Here is a 21,571-nt window from a genome sequence, read left to right as displayed (position 1 = left end):
CAAGTTTGCTTTTTGTTATCCCGCACAAACTCAGCCATTTGACCTCGTACTGTAAAAAAAACTAAATAAAGTATTATGAGATTTGTAGCCTCAATATATGATCAGATTTTATTTGATCCCGGAGGTCTGTTTGTATTCCAGAACCGGTAGCCATCTGATCTATAATCCCTGCGTCCCCGCGCTCGAGACCCGGAAAGAGGCAACAGCAGAAGAGGAAGAGGATGACGAGGACGAGGACAAGGACGAGGACAAGGAGGGCACAATTTATGCACCTGGGAAACAAGCACGACAGAATCAGAACACTGCTACCCAAGGGCAAACTTTTGAAGTAGTTAAAACACAGCCAGGAAATTGTGCTTCTCCTCCATGCAACTAGTTTTGCTGAAAACACCTGTCAAAAAAAAAAAAAAAAAAAAAAAAAAAAAAAAAGTGGCGGGGGAGTATGGCGCGAGCGGTTGTCATGGAGACGCGCTAGCGCAGGAGTGGCGGATTACGGGGGTGGGGGGTGTTCTGGCTTTCTCTTTCCAGGCTGCGGCGTTAGACGAATGTGCGAAATCCGCCATTTGTGCTCCCTTTCGGAGAAAGAGGTCATCGTTTAAAAACCGTGTGATCCAAGCACATCAGAGGAAATATACCAGGACATCATCGGTTCGAAGGAAAACACTCTTAAATGTGCTCACCAGGATCGGTGACTGAAATATTGCTGATATTTTAAATAACCAACAATATCCATGACATTTTTTGAATTATTTTTTTTTTCAGTTCCAAATGTGAATGAACAAATATTGCAATATTTGTATTTAAAAATATAGGATAACTGTATTCCAGGTATTATTTTACTAAATTTTACCCCAATGATATGGGTCATACCACAACAGCTAAATTTTCATATTTTGGCTTTTTTTTCATGGACCTACTAGAAATGTGATGATGTCCATTTCTATATCCATCCATTTTCTGTACCGCTTCTCCTCACCCGGGGCACAGGCGTGCTCCAGCCAATCCCAGCTATCTTCGGGCGAGAGGCAGGGTACGCCCGGAACTGGTCGGCAGCCAATCGCTGGGCACACATAAACAAACAACCATTCGCACCCCCATTCACACCTACGGGCAATTTAGAGTCTTCAATTAACCTACCACCCATGTTTTTCAATGGGTGGTAGGTTAATTGTCAATCCACCCAGGCACAGGGAGAACATGCAAACTCCACACAGGTGGGGCCGGGTTTCGAACCCCGGTCCTTAGAACTGTGAGGCAGATGTGCTCCATTTTTATATTATATTTTCAAATTTAATTATTTTTTTATTTTATTTTTTTACATTTTCAATAAACGTGACCACTAGTATAGCAAGATATAGACCTCATATTCACAATTTTCTGGGGGGGAAATATTGCCATATTTTTGGTATAATAAAAAAAGCATGGAAGAGCTATACTTTTATTTTTTATTTTTTTCCTCTTTCTTCCAACATTTTTACTAAATGTGACCAATAGAAGGGGGAAATATGGTCTCATTACATGCATATTATTTTAAATTGCCATAACATTTTTGATATAATAAAAAAACTATTATACTATAGATATACTATTTGAGTTTTTGTTACTTTTTGATGTTGACCTGTCAATTTTCCACCCCCATAGGTAGTATCAGAAGCCACTTTTTGGCACGATCCCGCTTCGCTGGGTTTTGTGTAAAACCGCACAAGTGGCTAGAGGCCAGACCTTGTGTTCGGGCTGTGAAGCATCCATTTCCCGTGTCAAACTCTGCTCTGCTTTCATATTTTGGCCGTGATCCTTGTCGGTGATGTCAGATCAAAGCGGTGAACAAACATCTCGTTGCCGAGGTAACACATGTGGTCTGCAGGTTTCCGAGGTCCTGCGGGGGTATTGCATCTGCGGTCCAAAAATGTCAAACACCTGTTGGCTGTGTGAGCGCGACGTGACAACAAGGATACGCGCGCACACACGCACACTAATACACACACACGCACACACACTTGGGCTCCTTCTTCACTCTCGGGTTGTGGTCAATCAGATTAGCGCATCAAACGAAGATCTGTGAGTGCCCCAACAAATCCGTTTATACAGATAAGATGTGACACAGACACACACACACACACACACACACACACACAAAGAAGAGGGAGCGCTGTCGCTTCTGTGTCTAGTCACTACGTGATTATCAGTCGAGCACATCTCTGTGTTTCCAAAGTGCCCTTTGAACCCCGCTCCGAAAACACCACAAACAGCCCACAATGTAGCATCAGAGGACGAATCTCAAGTGGTGGCGAGAGGAGCGCACTCCATGGGACAGGAACTACAGTTTCCAACCAAATCTTTCAAGTTAGGCATCAACAAGTAGTATAAAAGTGCTTCTGATCCTACCACCGATGGGTGTTGTGGTAAACAGGATGCAGAGAAGGGAAAGGAATAAGCAGAAAACTACAGGAAGTGACCTTGAGAGCGACTGGACGACCTTGGCAGCACAGCCTTGAGGATTAGGGTCATTGTTGGATGAGACCACAGCTGAGTGTTACATCATCATTCAAATTTTACTGCACCCAACCTACTCGGAAGTACAGGGTACCATTTCTAGTACCTGCTCAGCTTGGGATCCAATTCGACCTGGTCATTTCCCCATCAATCTGACTAGTGACCGAGCCCTGTCACCGATAGAGACATTTTGAAAGTAATTGACAACCCTCCGAAAAAGGCTTATTACGTAGACTACTGCATTTGCCAACAGATGCCACAAGATGTTTAAATAAAGCTCCTCAACTTGTTTAAGCATTGAGATTCCATCAGAAGGCTCCAAAGCAATACTGTTATGACGCTGCAGCTTTCAAATATCTTTAGAAAGGCGGGGCCTAGCCTGGTGAGTGACGTGGGAGTCAGCGAATGAGAGCGTGCAGTTGGTTGTTGTTCGCCCATGTTAGCGGGCGATAGAAAATGCAACGACGGCTGTGTCTGACCTTGTGGGGAAATGACAATATGATGTTCCGAAAGTAGGCTATATTAAATGAACTAACAACATTTATTTTACTCTGTGTGAGCAACCGTCGATGTGGAGTTGTGTAAGCCAGTTCTGTTTTTCAGTAAACACATTGCACTTTGTCATCATTTTTTAAGTGTAAAATGATCCCAAATTTTGGAAATGTGGTGTCTTTTAGGCACTCCTTCCTCCTGGCTCCGCCTCCTTGCCATCGCGCCAATTTATGTCAAGCATATTTTCAGTATCATTAATCCGTGCAGAAAAATGAGGGCAGAGATTTTGCGTCGATTTATCCGAATACTGGTTGCAGCCTACTTTGACCTGAGCCCAAAGCAGCAAACTGGGTGCATTTGCAAATTTTTCTTTCATTTTTTTTGGGCAGTGGCAAACTTCTCTTTACACCTCTCTGACAGTCATTGAAAGCAGAGCATTATTTCTTTCTAAAGGCTGATGCGTTTCTTTTTTTTCATACTGGATCTCATTAGATTGCACAGCGCAGGTATCAAGCGACTGCATCCTGCTTTCTCTCCACAATGCACGCACACAAAAAAAATGCATGTCAATAACAAAAAGGCCCACATGTGGCGTTCCATCGAACAATACGAGACCAATCCTTCCCGTCCCCCGTCCCCCCCTCTTTAGTGTCTATCTGTCTCCCCATCCTCCTCTCACACTCTTCCCAAAGGCTTCTCCCAGGCGCTCAGATTCCCTGCGGCACTTAAAGTGCATCCGCTTAATCCATATTCATCATGGTGGCATTCCAGGACATGTTGAAAGGGTGGGACGCTGGGTTAAAGGTGTCTCAGACATACAGTATGCAGGCAGACGTGTAAGAAATATTGTACACCCACACGGTGGACTTCTCAGGCTATCTGTGTGTTTATCTACCTGCCTTGCATAGACGTGTTAGAGGGCCGCTGGATTTCACACGGACTAGTGGGAAATACAGTGGGAATAACAGTGTCTTTTTTTTTTTGTCGTTGCTGCCAGACAGGTCAGATGCTCCGACGTCCAAGCGCTCCCACCCATTGGCTGCCTCTGCGGGGGGAATTCCTCCCCTGGTGCCTTTGTCAGTGTAGCACGCTGACTCACAAGCAGGAAGAGAAACAGTTTGGATCACATCCCCTCTGCATGAATGCGCAACCCAACACTGGACGTGTAAAATTAGCCAGACTGTGAGGACGAGAAGATTGTGGGCTGTGGGACGATAACTTGGTTCGTTTTGGATTCACATGCCATTACGAACGGCCCTGTTTGAGAATCAGGGAATGAGGAGTAAGATCTATCAGAAGACTACTTTACCCTGCCCATAAAATCCGAATTCTATCATGTGGTTACAATGAGTGAAAACTGCACTAACACGGTATTGCGGGGACAATGTTGGTCTTCGGAGGTAGTACCAGAGGACCGTTTCACACTGCCTGGCAAAGTTGCAATTCATCAATTGGTTCCGTTTGAGCAGAACCCGGACAGAATGGCAGGACAAAGTCACCCCGGCAATTTTAAATCTTTGCTGGTGGTATCAGAAGCCCCTTTTACACGGTCTGTTAAAGCTGTAACATACTTCCATGTTGTTAGGGTTTGTAGAAATAGCACCAACACAAAACGAGGAGTTTGAATGCTAGCTAATTAGAACAAGGCTACCTCCAGAAGGAAACAGTTGGGAGTCACGACAGCTCCGTCTTCCTGCCATGCGCCGCTACACAAACGCAAACGTCACACGCTTTGCTTTGCTTTGCTCGGCGGGCCGACTCAGCTCAGCTGTGCGGACCACTAAGCCAGATTAGCGGGAGGAAATGGCTCGCTAAAATGACATATTTGGGAAGTATGACCTAGAACATTTGCCGCCTCAACTAAATTGATGTCTACAGACACTTCTGAAGTCAATCCGGGAACTTCCCGTCTTACAAACTTAATAGCCGGCTCTACTCTTACCCTTCTGATCTGCCAATTTTTACAGACAGGCCGCTCGAAAGGCGCAAGGAGCTAGGTCACGGGTTGCCATGGGGACAACACTTTGTTCAATGGCAAACATGTTATAACTCGCCCGTAAGGATTTTATTTACTCCAGGCACGCCTGCCTTTAGGAATGTAGGCACACGTTAGGAAGTAGGAAATACAAATCTCAAAACCTGTTGGTGCCTACTGATCTAGTAGCTCAAGTAAATACTGTAATCTAGCTATCAGGCACAACCCCCCACCAGGAAGCAGTCATGTAAATAGTCCATAAGTACTGTGCTGTCTACACACACGGAGGCTGCAAAAGGAGCACCACTGCAGAGTTTCGGCATGAGAAGGTCACGGGGCAATCACAGGGATTAGAGATCGGCTCGTCGTTTTCACGACTCGCAGCGCTCCGTCCAAGGCAGCAGGAAATTGACGGATGACTGAACCCCATCGATTTTCCCCTCAAAAGAGCCTGATGCCGACGACCACGCGAGAAAACGCTGAAGTGAGATGCACGCATACCGACAATCGGTCCCAGTTGGGGTATTTTTCACCCTTTCCGATCCAAGTCAGCAAAGGCCCAATTATCAGATGTCTCTGAAAGATTATCCTGAGCGATGATCAAGTGGTTCGAGGTGTGCCAAGAGTGATTTTTCCTCCCAATGGATAATCGTAAATGTTAAACCTGTTCAATATTTGTCGCAAATCCTTGTGTGTGACAAAAGTTTGGAACACCAAAGTACCAGATAAGCTAACTGTTAGCCTAGCTTCTTGAGTTCTTTTCTTGTTGTTGTTCTACGACTACTTTCTTCTTCTTTGTATATTTTGTGTGGTAATCGTGTACCCGGCTTTAGTTTTTATGATGTCGAGGTGATCACTTTGGAATTATTTTCTATGATTAATTTGCATGCCGACGCAACGCTGTGCTTGGGTACGTTAATTTCCGGGGCCTCTCGCAGACGGAAAAGGAAGGAAGTTGAAAATTGCATAAAACTCCAGCAACCTGCGAGCACTTGAAAAGCGGATGCGTTTCATTTGTCCAACTTGTAGACCCTTGGATCCTTAATTACGCTTATCATTTGTATTTCACACAATTAAAATGGAGCATTATGGCAATTTGGTAACAGCATATTTTTGTTTCATGTCTGATGGTTTTGAGCTGTACCTAATGTTGATTTGAAGAGATTTCATAGATGAAGTTTCCCAAAAATGAATTTTTTTTATCCAATTCATTTGTCATTTTTAGATTTTGTTAAGTCATAATTAATTTATTTATAATTAATGAATCACAATTTCATAATTTTATCTTAATATTCACACTTAATATTCACAATAAAATAATTAACCAAGTATTTTATGCACAGGTGTCAAACTCAAGGCCCGGGGACTAGATCTGGCTAGCCACATTATATTATGTGGCCTGCGAAAGCAAATCATGTGCATCGACTTCAAGTTTCTTGCTAAAATACCAAAATTGCTAATTTGTTTTACTTTTAAAAACAATGTGACATTGCAAGCATTTTTTGTTTGCAATACTCCTTTTAAAATAAATTGAACGTACAAGCAGTTTTTACTGGGTTCGGATTTCAAAACTAGTTCATAGTTATCCACCAATTTATTACGCAAGCCTACATCTCATAACATGAGGCGATCATAGATTTATATTGGTCCACAGTCATAACGGGCGCCCCCCCCCCCCCCCCACTCTTTTTTTTTGTTTTGTTCTAGCAACGAAAAAAACAAGACACTTGATAATGAAAATGCTCTGTGGACCAGATTAAAGAACAAAGTATACTTTGCCCATCCTTGCTTTAACGTCATAAGTTATTACAAGTCCAGTGTAATGAAATGTCAATTATCCCATTTGTCTGCAAAAGTTACAGCTGGCTGCGTCTATAAAATCTTCCCTATATTGGAGTTTGTGGACATTTCTTGCGGCCAAACACCAAACTTGAAATAAACAACACTGGATGAAAAAGAGAAGTGCGATGGATTTTTGTGCAGCAGCCAACGACAGTGCATTAAAAACGTTTGCCGCTCACATCGCCGCAAGAATCGACGTTCTCGCTCTCTCTCGTACTGCCAAAAAAAAAAAAAAAAAAAAAAAGGTGCGAAGGAAACCATTTGGCTAGGACGTGGGATGCTAAATGTCCTCATAGGCAAGAGGATAAACGAGGAAAGAGGATACGACTAATTCCAAACATTTAACATACACGATTGCCGCACAGTCGTCAATGCAGTGACGTGATTGGTCGACACACAAAACAGAAACCTAAACCCCTGCTTCAAATCCTCATCCTTGTTAGAATCCACAATTTAAAACCCTAACCCAGGCTTGAAAACACAATTTGACACCCGGGTCCCGACTTGAAACTCTAATGCTGGCTTGAAACCTTTATTTGCAACTCTGAACCATGTTTGAAACCTTATCCCAAATTTGAAACCCTAATTTGAATCCCTAATCCAGGCTTGAAAATCTCATTTGAAACCTTAAACCAGGTCTTAAAACCCTAACCCTGGCTTGAAACCCTACTTTGAAATTCTAACACTGTATAAAACCTTAATTTGAAACCTGACCTTTGGTTGGAACATTATCCCTGGCTTGAAACCCTACCTAAACCTGGCCTGAAACCATAATGCTGGTTTAAACCCTAATTGCAAACCCTGAAACTTGTCTGAAACGCTAACTCTTGCTTGTAAGCCAAATTGGACACCCTAATCCTGAATTGAAACCCTTAATGCTGTCTTGAAACCCTAATTTGAACAAGTAATGGTTGAGCTACCGCTATAGCGCCACTAAACTGTGCAGGTAAACCGAGCGACTGATATCCAAGTGCTAGCATTAGCCTAGCCTCTACAGTATCACTGATTGGAAGACGGTGGCACGCTGGCGCTACCCGTCATCGAATTACTGGCACGCGGCGTGACGTAAACAAAATGTGCGTTCCGCGGAGTAGATAAAAAGACGTAGGTGGCCTTGGTATCGGTGGGCGTCTTGGCACCGGGTCTCAATCTGAGCGACGGATTACATCCCTCGACATAAACCTGAAGCCAAGCCCGTTCTCTTTCACATTCACTGACAGGAACAACAGAGACGCCACGTTGGGCTTCCTCAGGGGAGAAAGAGAAGGAAAAAATGTGCGGATTAGACGATCATTAATACCCAATCTGGATTAGCGGCGATCCCGAGGCCACGCTACACAGCTGCAGATTAGTTGCCCCGGCAGCAGCGGCTGGCGGGAGACAATGGCGCTTTTTGTTCCTAGCGGACAACAAAAGGACGACTCTCTTCGAACAAGGTCAGCAGTGATTATACAACAGAGGAGGGCCGACTGAGCCGCGCCCCCCCCGTCCCCCCACCACCCCCACCCCCACCCAAACCCTCCCCCCACCAATCCCCTCGCCACCATATCAGATGGGATTGGACAGATCACAAACTCTGATCACAAATTGTGCTTTTAATATGAAAAATAGCCCTCAATGATATTGTACTTTATAAAAACATACATTCATGATATCATTAAATACAATATAAAGAAATAAAAAGTTTTTTGCCCATTTTGTGCTTCAATTCTACTGACATTGTGCTGCTTCTGGTGTGCATGCCTTGGCTACCTGGGGGTAGTATAATGCAGACATTTACGAAGACGGTCACAAGTTACTCCTCACAGTAAGCCGCACTAATATTAGTCGTTCTTCGCAGAGGATAAAAAAAAGTATGCCGATGTGTATTGTTATATTGTCTGTCTACATGTGTTGATGCACAGCGCTATAACATCGCAGCACCATTGTTATTCGTTAGCCCGTCCATGACGTTTTGCACTGATTGTTCGTATTTAACTGGGCCTGAGGCAAAGTTATGCGGTTGTTTTAAACACACAATGTGTAACTGTCTTTGTTTTATGTTTAGTTTGACAGTAAACTTCAGGTGGGAGTGGCATGAAACAGCTTGAAGTAATGTTCACTCTCTGCCAAACTAATGCTTGTTGTGAAGTGAGTTAAATTCACTAGCACAGCGCTCATATCTCAACTTTTCGCTCACAAGTCAAATCAAATAATCGGCTGAATGATATTCTTGTACGTCCAAAACTCAAGGAACCACTGCATATCAAATCAATAGTCCCCATTAAAATTAAACGAAATTCCATTCATCCGTGGAATTCAACCCTTCACTGCCACCGACGTATATATTCGTCAAGTACGTTTTTCTATATGTCGACGAGGGACTCGGCCGGCTTGTCTGTGAAATTCAGGTTTGTCCTGTCCAGCCCGGTAGATGGCAGCTGTGCATCACATTGTATTTGAGATCAGCACAACCTTTGAGTAGAAAGTAAAGTTTCGGCATTGAATCTCGGCTTGTCACGACAATTGTGAGGGAGAGAAATGTCAACACGTTTAGGGACCTCACACTGGAACAGAATATGTGTATGTATGGTATAAAAAGAGTATGTGTCGCAGTAGGAAGAAGAAGGCTTGCTACGATCGTGAGAAAAGTGCAGTTTGTGGAAAGAATGGTGAAAGATGTGTAAAAAAGCCACTGACGTTCAACTGGAGCCATGTGGGAGTCAGCATCATTCACAGCAGGTTTAATAATTTCACTGTATATATTTAAATAAATTATTTTGCTATCAAAAACCCCTTTTCAGTCTTGTTTTTCTTATTTTATAGTTTGATATTTTACAAAAAAAAAAGAATATTAGTATCAGTCACTGTCCTGCTTGACATGGTTCTTTTCACAAAGAGCCATTTTTCTTACCTTCTTGGTCACAAACTGGTGTTTGTGGTTCAACCAACCCATGACCTACTGGTGATTATTAAAGAACACAAAAAGTTGTAAACAAACTTTTTTTCTGGTGAAAGAAAACAAACACTTTTTTTCATTTGGTAGCTACGGTGTTTTTGTATATTGTCAAAGAACAATATTCTGCAGGTCTAGAAAGACCAGTCAAAATGCTCTAATGTCTGGCAATATGAGGAACTCCACTGACTACTGGTAAAACCCCGGATCACTTAATCGTGAGGCCTACGCCACGGCCGGAACGGCCAGGACACTCTCTCGCATTTTTTGCGAGCATTAGCATTGAGGCTAAAGCTTTTTAATAATGATGACGTTCAATGACCACAGAAGGGTTTCCTTAGCATCTAGCGTATTTGTTGTCAGATTTCATTGGCGGCCGTGCTTGATTGCGACTTATTAGCAATACAAACACAAGCACTCGCGCCACTAGCCACCAGAGAATAGATTAGAATGCTGTGACAAGTATTAATTCAAGCATCAATTAATGAGATTACAGCATTACAAAGAAGTACTAGCTGGTGGGATTTGTTTGTTGTTTTGTGGGTTAGCAGAAGCTAGAAAGAGTAGAGAATGAGTGACAGTGGAAGCTAGAGGACAAACTGGAGGGAGGCAACAACAGAGGGGAGGGGACGGGGGGCGCTTTGTCTCCACGCCACCAACAACAGCAGAGAGGCTGCCAGTCAAATAAGCGCCAACACTTTAATTTGAATTTATACAACTTTTATTGCTCACAGTCGCCACAGCGCGATTCAATCCAGACGCATTCAAAATGGGGGATTTAAGCTCTTTTTTTGCAGAGGCGTTGCTTTACACGAGACTTTAAATTGGTCTCTGGTGAAAAGGCGGCGGCCGTTACGACGCACGTGTCGCCGCCGCAACGGGCGACGCTATTGGTTGGCGGTCCAGCGACAGATTCTTGCACACAACTTAACAGCGCCTGAATTATTCACGCAGCGACTAATAGTATCACAAAGCACGAAAACCCACCGTTGTCATGGATACATAAGAAAACGCGTTCCAATACCGAGCGATACTTTTGAAGAGTTTCACACGGAGTCTTTATCTGCCTGTGCCTTTCACACAAAACCCAGCGAAGAGGACTATAGCTGCCCCGACGAGTCTGTGTTAACGAGACCGATTGGCTGCCTACCTGAGCGTTTATCCCGTCTCCTACTGAGTTACAGCTGCTGCCCCCGCAACAAGGCGCACACAACACAGCCTGTGTTACCGCGACTAAAAATCTCAATATGCTGATTCAAGAGTAGGGAATGAGTAGCGACTGCGTTCTGAATCCTTCACTCATTTCCTACTCTCTAAGGATTTTTAGATTTTGGACTACGGTATGTAGTTCACTTCAGTCAAATGCAAAATAGAGCAATACTCAGGCCATTACTTTCACCGATGGAAATAAAATAGGGCTGCAACTAAGGCTTATTATCATCATTGAAACAATGTTTCAATTATTTTTTCGATGAATCGATCAATAAGATAAAAAAAAAATCTTAATTGGCATCCTTTTATTGAAAAACAGGACATTATTTCAAATAGACAGTGAAGAAAATGCACAAACATCAATTGATTGATTCAATTACCGGTTTGTTCTGTAACATGTCTGAACATGGGCGAAAATGTTATCATTCTTTTCCAAAGTAAAAGTCTTATTTGGAAATGTCTTATTTGGATTTAACACAAACATAATCAGTCCCCTTTCATGTAGGACTGGAGAAATCTGAGAATAGTTACTGATTTTCATCAGGCTGACATTCCAAGGATTTGGACAATTTTAAGTTCATGTCTTTAAATGATTCATGAATTTCACAATAGTGGTAGGTTAATTTGATAATCGATTCATCAATTATTTGATGGAATATAAATTAGAAAACATAGTGTTAAGGTGAGTGTTATATAACTTGTGAATTTGTCTTGTCCCAAAAATCAAACCATACCCTGGAAATGGAAATACATTTTTCCGTGTCCGCGCAATCGCCGATTGTCGAGCAATAGCAAGACTTCCGTCGCTGAAAAGTTCACGATTTCAGTTACCAACTCGTCAAAGCAAGAAGCGACCCCAACACTCTGTCTGTCACTTTCTACCAACAATGAGCTAACCTTAGCTCCTCCCCCAAATGCAAACATCTTCGAGTAACGAAGATGCCATACTTCCTTGACACTGATAACCTCTCACCAAAATTTTTTTTTGCTAAATCCAAGACAGATTATAATGTCTCCGCAAATTCCCTCAACAAATGCGAATTATTTCCATGTCGTGATGCCACTCACGTAGCTTTTGTTTTCTGCTGCACTGTGTGGCCCCACATACTGCACATACCAGAAACCGCCGTTGATTGAGGGCACTATATCGGAGATAGGGAGTGATTCCCAACACAACCGCTGACTCTAATTTTGTAGTTTGTGTAAGCAGTAAATATCCTGACGAACTCCAATTAATCAATCAAATTAATTAACAGCCCAGCCGGGAACTGAACCGAACTCTCGTGAGCCAACCCGTCCACGTGTTCGGATGCAAACTCCCAGCGTGCTTTGCGTCCAACAAAGCCGCCGCTCTCCTGGTCGTTACGCACGCTCGGCACATGCGGTCACGTAAAGGCTTGCAAAAGGAAGGCGCGATTACAAGCGAGGCGTTTCCTCTCTCCAGGGAGGCCGGCGCATGATGATACAATCCACTTCCTGCCTGCGACGTTGAGCTTCTCACGTTACACTCACTGCCTTTCATGTCGGACGTCTGGACGCGTTTAATAGCACATAAATGCGAGTAGTACAAAGACACTGCGCTGATTAAAAAGACAAATAAGGGAACATGGATGCTAGCCCCCCCCCCACCCCCCCCCAAAAAAAAAAAAAAACAACCTCTAAGCACGGGTCCTAAGAAAGTGAGTGCGAGAAGAAGAAGCGGAAGAAGCGGATGACGTCCATTGAACTAAAGCATGAAATCGTGAAAAATATGATAGTGTGGCGAACAAGGCAAATAAATAGTGAGCTGAAAGTCAAGTCAAAAGTGCTTGTTACAAAATAAGTCACACTCGTTAGATTTCTATTTGAAGCTAAGTCGTTGCAATATGTGAAAGTTGCTAAATTGTCGCTCTTTAAACTCTGATAATGTCGTTGTCCGCCCATATTGTTCTGATCAGATCGGGACAATTGTAGTTATTACTGTAAGTTTTTATACAGTACAATACTATAGAGTGCTATTTTGCGAATCAAATACAGATTTTAAAAGTTTTGGGGTGTGTTTTTGGAGGACTGGAACAGATTAATGTCATTCCCATTTTTTTTCAATGAGGAAATTGTATTTTTAGGGAAAATGTCTTGAAATAAATAAATAAAAAAAGAAAAGAAAAGGAAGATTCCCTTACACACAGGTGCCATTTGTTTCAGCTCTGATAGAGCAGTCACCCCGGTCACACCTTCATTCCCTTGTTGTCATAAGTCATCATTCCAATTACCTGCTGGAGCACTGTAAATGCTTTGAGACGCAAAGCGGGGGGTTTGCATTTTGTGTTCAATCACAGGTGAGTGAGCGCATGCAAGCTTGTGGTTGCAACATGCCAGCGACAAGCTTTAGCTCGCATGCAGACGAATGCCGCTTCCGATTCCATTTTGATTGAAAGCAACTTATTAAGGCGGCATAACTGTGACACACTTTTCTTTTCTTCATTACTAATTAAAACGATGATTTATGCAATGTCAAGATATTATTCAAACGACCACTACAAAAGTCAAGTGTTTTCTGATGCTACATGTGAACAAAAACTAGGCCGCGTATTTGAATGCTGTCTGGAATTGTCGTGGTGTGATTTGGTGCGTTGGTCGGCGTTGTCGTTCTCAATCCATTTGTTTTGTTGTCATTTTGGCGCCTCACAATTTTAAGCAATTATTAAAATAACAATGACAATCATCAGCGTCTTTGTCCACTTTTTTCCTGACGCAAGGAAAAAAAGTATGTACCCTTTTTTTGTACCATTCTGGCACCTGACAAAACCCCCAAAAATCTGGAGGGATTGGCATTACCAAGGTATTATTTAAGTGACCAACATGGCGCTCAAGAATTTTAGCAGGTGTGTTCACAATTCTTGCGTCCTGTCTAAGGATTGCGACAGGATCCTTTTTTTCTCAATTCCTGGAGGGATTAGTGAGATCTAGTTATTATTCAGACAACTACATGCAACACCTAGATGTTAAAACTTTTCCTGCTGTATATAGTTGTTAAGACTTTTTTTCAATATCTAGTTGTTATACTAAAAAAAAAAAAAAAAAAAAAAATATCCAGCAATATCTAGTTATTATTTAAAAAATACTGGTACTTCTTTTTGTCTTTTATTTATACGACTATTAGATAGTCCTGATGCTACCTTTTAATAACAACTCAAGGGTGTATTTTCATGCTCCAATGCATTTTTTATTTTATTCTTTATTGACCATTTTGGCAACTCCTTAGCAAATTTCAGAGGCACTAACGAGCTACTAGATACACATGTATTATTAAAATTGCTTCGGCGATAGTCAAGCGTTCAATCATTTATCAATAACAATACTGACACGTGCCCGAGACAAACCATAAGTGCATAATGCCAAGGATGCTGACAGCTAGCCGGGGACGTCTCGTCAAATTCATCGGCGGAGGAACGACATTAATGGCAACTTTCAACACACGATGTCGTGTGTTGAAAGCGGCTCCGTGGGGCTGAAAATCACGATGAAATGAGAGAAAAAAAAGACAAACATGACGGCTCAGGAGTTGAGCTGTAAAACGCACATTTCTCGAAGGCGCCAAGTGAGCGTAACAGACAGGTGGAAGACAGAACAGAAAACAACACGACGCGAGCGCCACTGGAAGCGACGACAAATTGAATTCAACTCACCTGGGAGGCTTCAACATGTGTCCCTGGAGCGCAGCTTCTCGGAGGGGAAAAAAAGAAGGCGAGGCGGACATGGGAGCGTTCGGCGTGGCCGTCTGCCCGTCAGTGCGAGAGGAGGAGCCAGCGAGGAGTCAGCGAGGAGCCAGCGAGCGTTTACTCCAGCGGACACAAGTGGCCGCCATGCCGCCATCTTTCTATTGGGCTTTTTCCAAAACATGGGAAATGGTGACGCTTAGTGGCCACATGGAGTACTGCAACAACTGGCGGTTTCCGACTTTTACTTCCTGGTAGGACAGAACACGTGACCATGACGAATAAACAAGTTTTAAAAGGATTTTTACACCGACCTCTACCATATATTTTAGGATTATATATTGTAGGTCAATGTTTTTTAAAAATAAATTTTAAAAAAATGTTTAAAAAAAAATACAAAAATAAATTCAAAGTTACAAACCAACAGCAAATATTACGCCCTATTTAATGGAAAGACTGTACAAAATGTTTCGTTAAAATAAAATTACATTAAAATTCATCCGGGTCGCGGGTGTGCTGGCGCCTACCTAAAATCATACAATTAAATTCAGTCTCAAAAGCCTTCAGTCTCCACAACCGTATATGAAAATCTCCTCTTCAGAACGTCCGTGCATACATTCATCGGTTCCCGACCACTGAGGGCCTCGGCGCGCATGCCGAGCTAAATCTTTGCTCAATCTCTGTTGTGCTTTACGACCCTCCGACCCCGAGGCGGGGATCCCGCCACACTTTGACCGGGACTCGTAGCGCGATGTTATAGGCGCACTTTTAGAAAATTGTCACAGAGACAAAAGAAACCTGCCTGATTACTAGCCATAGACACGGCCCTGTCTGATTCCCAATAGGACGTGGTTGCTGCCGTGGCAACCGCATTTGCGTTTCGCAGGATAATCAAAGGTCAGAGTAATAACCGTGGGTGTTTTACAGCCGTTGTTTCACTCCACCCAGGAAGATAACGCACACATGCAGGCAGGCACAATTCTTCAGTTTGAGACCCAAGCGAAAGCACCATGCCGTCCACGACCAAGACCCTGCACTTCCTGTCCAGTGCGCTGGTCACCTGCGTATCGGTGGGGATCCTGGGCTTCGCCATGTCCACGCCGTGGGCCACCAAGGCCATGAAGTGCGCCCGAGACAGCAACGACTTCTTCAACGGCTCGGCCGCGGTTACGCTGGGACTCTTCGACGGCAGACTGGAACGGGAGATTTGTCCCCTTTTCGGACTACCCGTTGACTTTCAAGGTCGATACGTTTCTAACGAGAATGAATCATTTGGTGTGCTAACATATAGCAAGATAGCAACTTGAGAAGAGAAGATCAGTAAGGATTTGAGATCATTCCTTGGTGTCCGGTAATATTTCTCATGAAAACTGATAACATGCTCACAAGATAGCATTTGCTACGCCAACGTATAGCGAGTTAGAAACCTGATGCTGATCGATATCGATTTTACATCGTTTTCTGGTCTCTCGTACACTATAGTTTGAATCAGGGTGGATCCAATGCTAACCTGGTTACAGTTGATATGCTAACATTCAGCAACGTAGCGATTTGACTAGTAAAAATGCTAAAGCAGCTTGATAAGGATTTTACTGGTCGTCATTTCCTGGTGTCGAGTACTATTTGTAACAAGAACTGATAAAATTCTAACAGTTGGTATGCTAACGTAACAATCTCAGTAGATAAAGTGCTGGTGTTGGGGACTATTTTAAATGAGATGAATAGATAAAATGCTAACATAGTAACAAGGAAAAAAAATACTTTTTTCATTTTTGAAAAAAAAATACTCACCCGGAACCGAAACTCAAATGACTCAAGCCCTATTGTTCAGTTCTATTTCAAATGAGAATAGCTCAAATGCTAAATGCTAACTGTTTGTAACATATAGCAAGATAGAAACCTGACTTGAAAAAAAAGCCAGGGCAGATGGATAAGGATTTTTGTTGTCATTTCCTGGTGACTATTCATTACTATTTCCAAAGAGGATGGACAAAATGCTAACAGGCTAAAAGCTTTTATGCTAACATCTAGCAAGACAGCAACCTGACTAAAGAAATGCTAAAGTGCTAAAGGTTTTTATGCTAACATCTAGCAAGACAGCAACCCAACTAAAGAAATGCTAACATGCTAAAAGATGCGTTCATGTCTGCCGGCAGTGTTCCCCAAGTTGGTGGAGACCAAAGGCGTCCCGGTGGTGCTGCACACCGTGTCTTTGTGTCTGCTGGTGTTGTGTCTGCTGTGCTCGGCCGTCGGCATCCTGATCTCGCTGTACAACAGCGTCAGTAACCCCTACGAGACGTACATGGGCCCCGTGGGCATCTACACCTGTAGCGCCATCAGCGGTGAGCCAAAATGTCCTTCTTCGGATGTCTTTCCCAATAGGCGCGACAGCACCCCCCGTTGCTTTGCCATGCACTTGACACCCTGAAAATGCATTTTACTTGGCTAAGGAGTTAGTTTTTACCCCCCCCCCACACTTACAGCATGTTTGTCCGTCGTGGTGCTCATCCTATTCGTGGTCAACTTCAGCGTGACCACCGTGGCGGAGGACGTGGTGAGGAGCTTCGCCGAGAACGTCCCGGTGGAGTTTAAGATTGGCTCCTCCCAGATGCTGCTGGGCTACTACCTGCTCATCCCGTACGCGGCGCTGTCGCTGCTCGCCGTCGGCCTCATCTACATGTACGACCGCGCCGCCTACATGCAACGGCGAGAGCAGCAGCGGCCCACCGAGGACGCCCCCAAGGAGATCATGATGTACTAGCACCCTCCTTAATTGAGGGAACTTCAATTAACTTATTTTAATGACAAATTGCAGGTTGGGTGTATGAACTGTAAATAGTTATCAGGTTACTAGCATTTCTAATGAGAATTTACCAGATACTTCATTTGTGATGAAAATGTACAGAATGCTAACATGCTAACAGTTGATATGTCAACATACAGCAGGACAGCGAGCTAATTAGAGGGAGCGCTAAGGCCGCTCAATGATCAATGTGACGCAAGCTCCGGAGTTAGATACAATTTGTAATGAGAATGGATAAAATGCTAACATGCCAACAGTTCATGTGCTAAAATATAGCAAAATAGACTTATGGAGAGGAGAAGTACTAAGACAGGTTGATGAGGATTTTACATGCTAACATGTAGCAAGAGAGCAACTTATGGGGTGGAGAAAGTCTGGGCGATATTTCCCGGTGTCGGGTACTATTTCAAGTGCTGAGAACGGATCAAATGCTAAAATGTTAACAGTAATTTTACACAAGCCCTTTAGTTGGTTACTAATCATAATGAGAATCAATGAAATTCTAACTTGCAAACAGTTTGGATGCTAACATGTAGCAAACCTGAATTGAAAGAGCGCTACTAGTACTTAGCACTCTTTCAATTCAAGTGAGACCTGATCAAATGCTAATGTGCTAACATTTTGGTATGCTAACAACATATTTAAAAGTCTCAATTAGAAAAAAAAAGTGAGAAAACGTTAAATGACCCCAAAAAGTTGAGCAACTTTTCTGACACAGTTGGTAGGGCTTGTTTACTAGTTGTGCCATCGGAGCTTTTGGCATCCACAAGTGCATGTGACGTCACAAAGCACATAAAGCACACACGTTGGGAATTATGACATTTGATTGTTTAAAAAATAGAAAAAACAAGACAAAAGTGAAGGCGGAGCTTTTTCTCATCGCAGCTGCTGGCGTTGACATGGCATCAGGGTCCGAGGTGTCCCGTGTCCCATCACTCACCTGGGTCACCTGGACCGTGTTTGGACACGTCCCTCCTTGCGTTCCTCTCGCAACGCCTGCTAACTGCCTTCAAAGAGCCTCTCGCACTTCAAGGCAGCTGCGGAGGGACGGCGCAATTTGCTCTTTTTTTTTTTCTCGAATATGGATTATGTTTCGGAGGATGTGCACTCGGCCGAGAGGGAACGGGAAGCGGGTCCCTGTTTGATCTGCCGATGTGGCAATTAGTCATCTGTTTCGTATGGTTTTTAACACCCCCCCCAAAGTAAGACAAATGAAGGACAAAGCTGCATACGGTAGTGGGACGATGTTGGACGAAGCAGGATGAAGCAAAAACAAATACCCTGGCTATTAAGTTGGGGAAAAAAAGTTCTCTCCGTGAAGTGTGCACTCACGGCCGACAACGAGGCGCTCTAAAGCGACCACGCCAATCCAATTTCGGCGTGCAGGCATAGCTAGCTAGCTAACCGCATGTCGCAATTGCACAGGATAACCGCTGACGTGAATGCAGGCGCTCAAGTTGGTTATAGTGGGTAAGGGGTGACTTTTAGCCACGGCCCCAAAAAATTCAGGAAAACTGAATCTCAGTAATTGCATGTTTTCATCAAATCTCGGTTGCATCACGTTGAGACTGGGAACGTTAGCTACAGAAACACAGCTGACGCTGAAGATTAGCTCCATTGGCAAGCGGAACGAGGTCATTTTTTTGTGTGTGTGTTTATCAAAAGACCGTTGTGTGCTTCACTGTATTTGGTCCTGAACATAGAGCCGATACTGTGTTCATTAGCACTTATTTTGCACGGCGTCTGCCGGTACCGATCTGCAAATAAAGCAAAGCAAACGTCTGAAAACGTCTCAGCTCTTTCAGTGCGCCGGGGGACAGCTGCAACCACTTTAGCATGCACTTGTTTAACAGCCGCCAGAGGAGCCATTTTATCTCGCAACTCATCTTCTTCTCACGTGTGCACTCAAGTGTGGAGAACACCCCCCTCCCCCCCCCTCCTCCCAAAAAATAATTTAAAAAAAAACCACAATTGAAAGCAAACATCGTTAGAATCAAATCAGAGATGGCCGCTAATCTCTTCCTCTCTGGAAGCTTTCGGGATGAAATGAAGACACTATTATGTGATAGGATTAGAGATTTTCTACCTGTGAAATGTGATCGGGGCCTGTGAAACGGACACCTCCGGCTGCGGGGCGGGTTCAAGGGAGGGAGAATGGCGAGGGGGGGGGGGGGTCGTTGGGGGTCCTTCGAGGAGAACGCTCAACTCTGGAGAGAGACACGCGGGACACTTCATTAGGTACAGCGACTTCTGTGGAGACAATTTCATTGATGAACTTTGCGACACACGACGCTGACGACTGTTCTCGGTGCCTTTCCCCCACACATTTATTATATACTATCTGATTGTCATATTATTTTTGAATAATGTTTTGCTCTTAATGAACAAATTCTCAGGCAAAATATATCAAAATAAATGAATAAACTTACATTTTTGATGAAAATAAACAAAGATATTTAAGACATATAAAAGCGTTTTCAAGAAAAAAGCAAGATAACCATCATCCATGTGGAATTTTCTGGGGTTCACGTTGTGAAAATATGCTTTGAAAAAAATCAACTCAATTGGAAAAGTTTGGCTATAAATCTATCTACCACCAATTGAAATAAAAATACATAACAAACACTTGGAGATAAGTAAAATATTCATACAAGTTACGAGATAAACAATTTAAATGAAATAGTGTTGGCAAAAATATTGGATTATTGCAAAGATGCGCTCCCATGATATTCTTATTCATAGTTTTAAATGACCACAAGCCCAAAAAAAAGATACCATTGTCTGACAATTACACAAAAGGATTATTATGATTATTACTTCTTAGTTATATAGTTACAGATGACCTTGCACTTGTCAAAGGTTTCCAGGTTTTATGTTGAGGTTTAGTCAGGTCAAATGGCGCCAATTTGGCTCAGTGCTTACTACACGTGTGTGTGCGTGTGTGTGTGTGTGTGTGTGTGTGTTTGTGACATCCATCACACCTGCCAATCAGCAGAGAAAGTGCTGCCCCCCTCCTCCTCCATCCCTCCATCCCTCCATCCATCCATCCATCCATCCATCAAGCTTGCCGGACTCACTGGGACAGTTTAACAGGTTCTGTTCTGGTCCAGTTTAATTCCACACTGGATGGTCTGCGTGTGCGTGCGTGCGTGCGTGCGTGTGCGTGTGTGTGTGTGTGTCTGCGTTCGGGCCATGCAGGTAAAGTGGAGAATTGGCTTCAGGTGCTTTGGCGAAGATGTTATCGGCTGTTAACAGAGGAATGACACCGTAATGGAGCAGCGGGGGTGCAATTACCTCCACCCCCCCCCCCCCCCCTCACCTTCTTCCACCCGCCTCCCCCTCCTACTTTCCAAGCCCTCAGTGACAAATTAAGATGAATGACAGAGATATACAAGGTGAGCAACCTTGAGTGCACCACCTTTTGTGTTTTCGGGGCATAAAAGGAGACATTCGTACCTGCGCCATGCAGCAAATCCCCAATAAATGCATTAAGCAGCGTGTCATCGATGACACAATTTCAGCACAATAGAAGATCAAATACAGAGAGAGAGAGAGTTTTTCTTCTGAGGTTCCATTTTCAAAAAATAAAGGGAAGAAAATGTAGTAATATCATGATAAAAAGGACAAAAAGCGAAAAAGAAAAGGAAAAAAAAAATGGGATAATTTTCTGGGGTTTCATTTTTAATTTTTCTTTTAAATTAACAAAGGGGAAAAAAGGGGTAGTAATATGACAAAATAATAATAAATGCATGTGTTCAAATGATGAATAACTGCATTGAATATCATAATTAGAATGAAAACAAAAAGGAAAAAAAAAACTCTTCTCGTGGACCTCAGTGATTTCCTTGGGTGAATTGTTTTTTTTCCCCCCTTTCTCCCATGATGCAACGTGACACCTGTTAAAAGCTTCCCCTACTACGTGTCAGCTTGTGTCAGAAGCCCCTCCTTCCCCCATTGATGTTTATGAACGGCTTAGAGAAGCCGGCCATAAAGCTGTCAATCATCCCTCCAAATGGACCTGGCTGGACGCGGCCAAGGCCTGCCTGCGGGGGCTCCTTTAAGAGGGCCCGCCGCCGCCGCCGCCGCCGCATCCGTCATGCGGCTACAAATGAGCCAGTGGA

General features: G+C 43.4%; 2 protein-coding genes across 3 annotated transcripts in view; one reads left to right on the top strand and one right to left on the bottom strand.

Annotated features, from left to right (window-relative positions):
* ptprea (protein tyrosine phosphatase receptor type Ea) overlaps positions 1 to 14,724 on the bottom strand; it is a 35,130-nt gene extending 20,406 nt beyond the window's left edge. For both annotated transcript variants that reach the window (XM_061705710.1, XM_061705713.1), the window contains exon 1: positions 14,618 to 14,724. The gene's annotated coding sequence lies outside the window, so the exon portion shown is untranslated. The remainder of the gene's footprint in view (positions 1 to 14,617) is intronic.
* Positions 14,725 to 15,657: 933 nt separating this feature from the next.
* Positions 15,658 to 17,408, top strand: LOC133395195 (clarin-3). The gene is made up of 3 exons (XM_061663938.1): positions 15,658 to 15,889; positions 16,804 to 16,989; positions 17,131 to 17,408. Exons 1-3 carry the CDS (start codon positions 15,658 to 15,660, stop codon positions 17,406 to 17,408), a joined length of 696 nt encoding a protein of 231 aa, XP_061519922.1.
* Positions 17,409 to 21,571: the final 4,163 nt, after the last annotated feature.

Source organism: Phycodurus eques, chromosome 19, assembly GCF_024500275.1.
Source record: "Phycodurus eques isolate BA_2022a chromosome 19, UOR_Pequ_1.1, whole genome shotgun sequence".
Classification (NCBI taxonomy): Eukaryota; Metazoa; Chordata; class Actinopteri; order Syngnathiformes; family Syngnathidae; genus Phycodurus; species Phycodurus eques.
The sequence above is the reverse complement of the archived record's forward strand: the minus strand, read 5'-3'. Positions and strand labels throughout refer to the sequence as shown.

Coding starts and splice junctions, on each gene's coding strand:
- LOC133395195 (XM_061663938.1), top strand. CDS start 15,658: ATGCCGTCCACGACCAAGACCCTGCACTTCCTGTCCAGTGCGCTGGTC. Junction 15,890..16,803: donor ACTACCCGTTGACTTTCAAG/GTCGATACGTTT, acceptor GTCTGCCGGCAG/TGTTCCCCAAGTTGGTGGAG. Junction 16,990..17,130: donor CACCTGTAGCGCCATCAGCG/GTGAGCCAAAAT, acceptor CCACACTTACAG/CATGTTTGTCCGTCGTGGTG.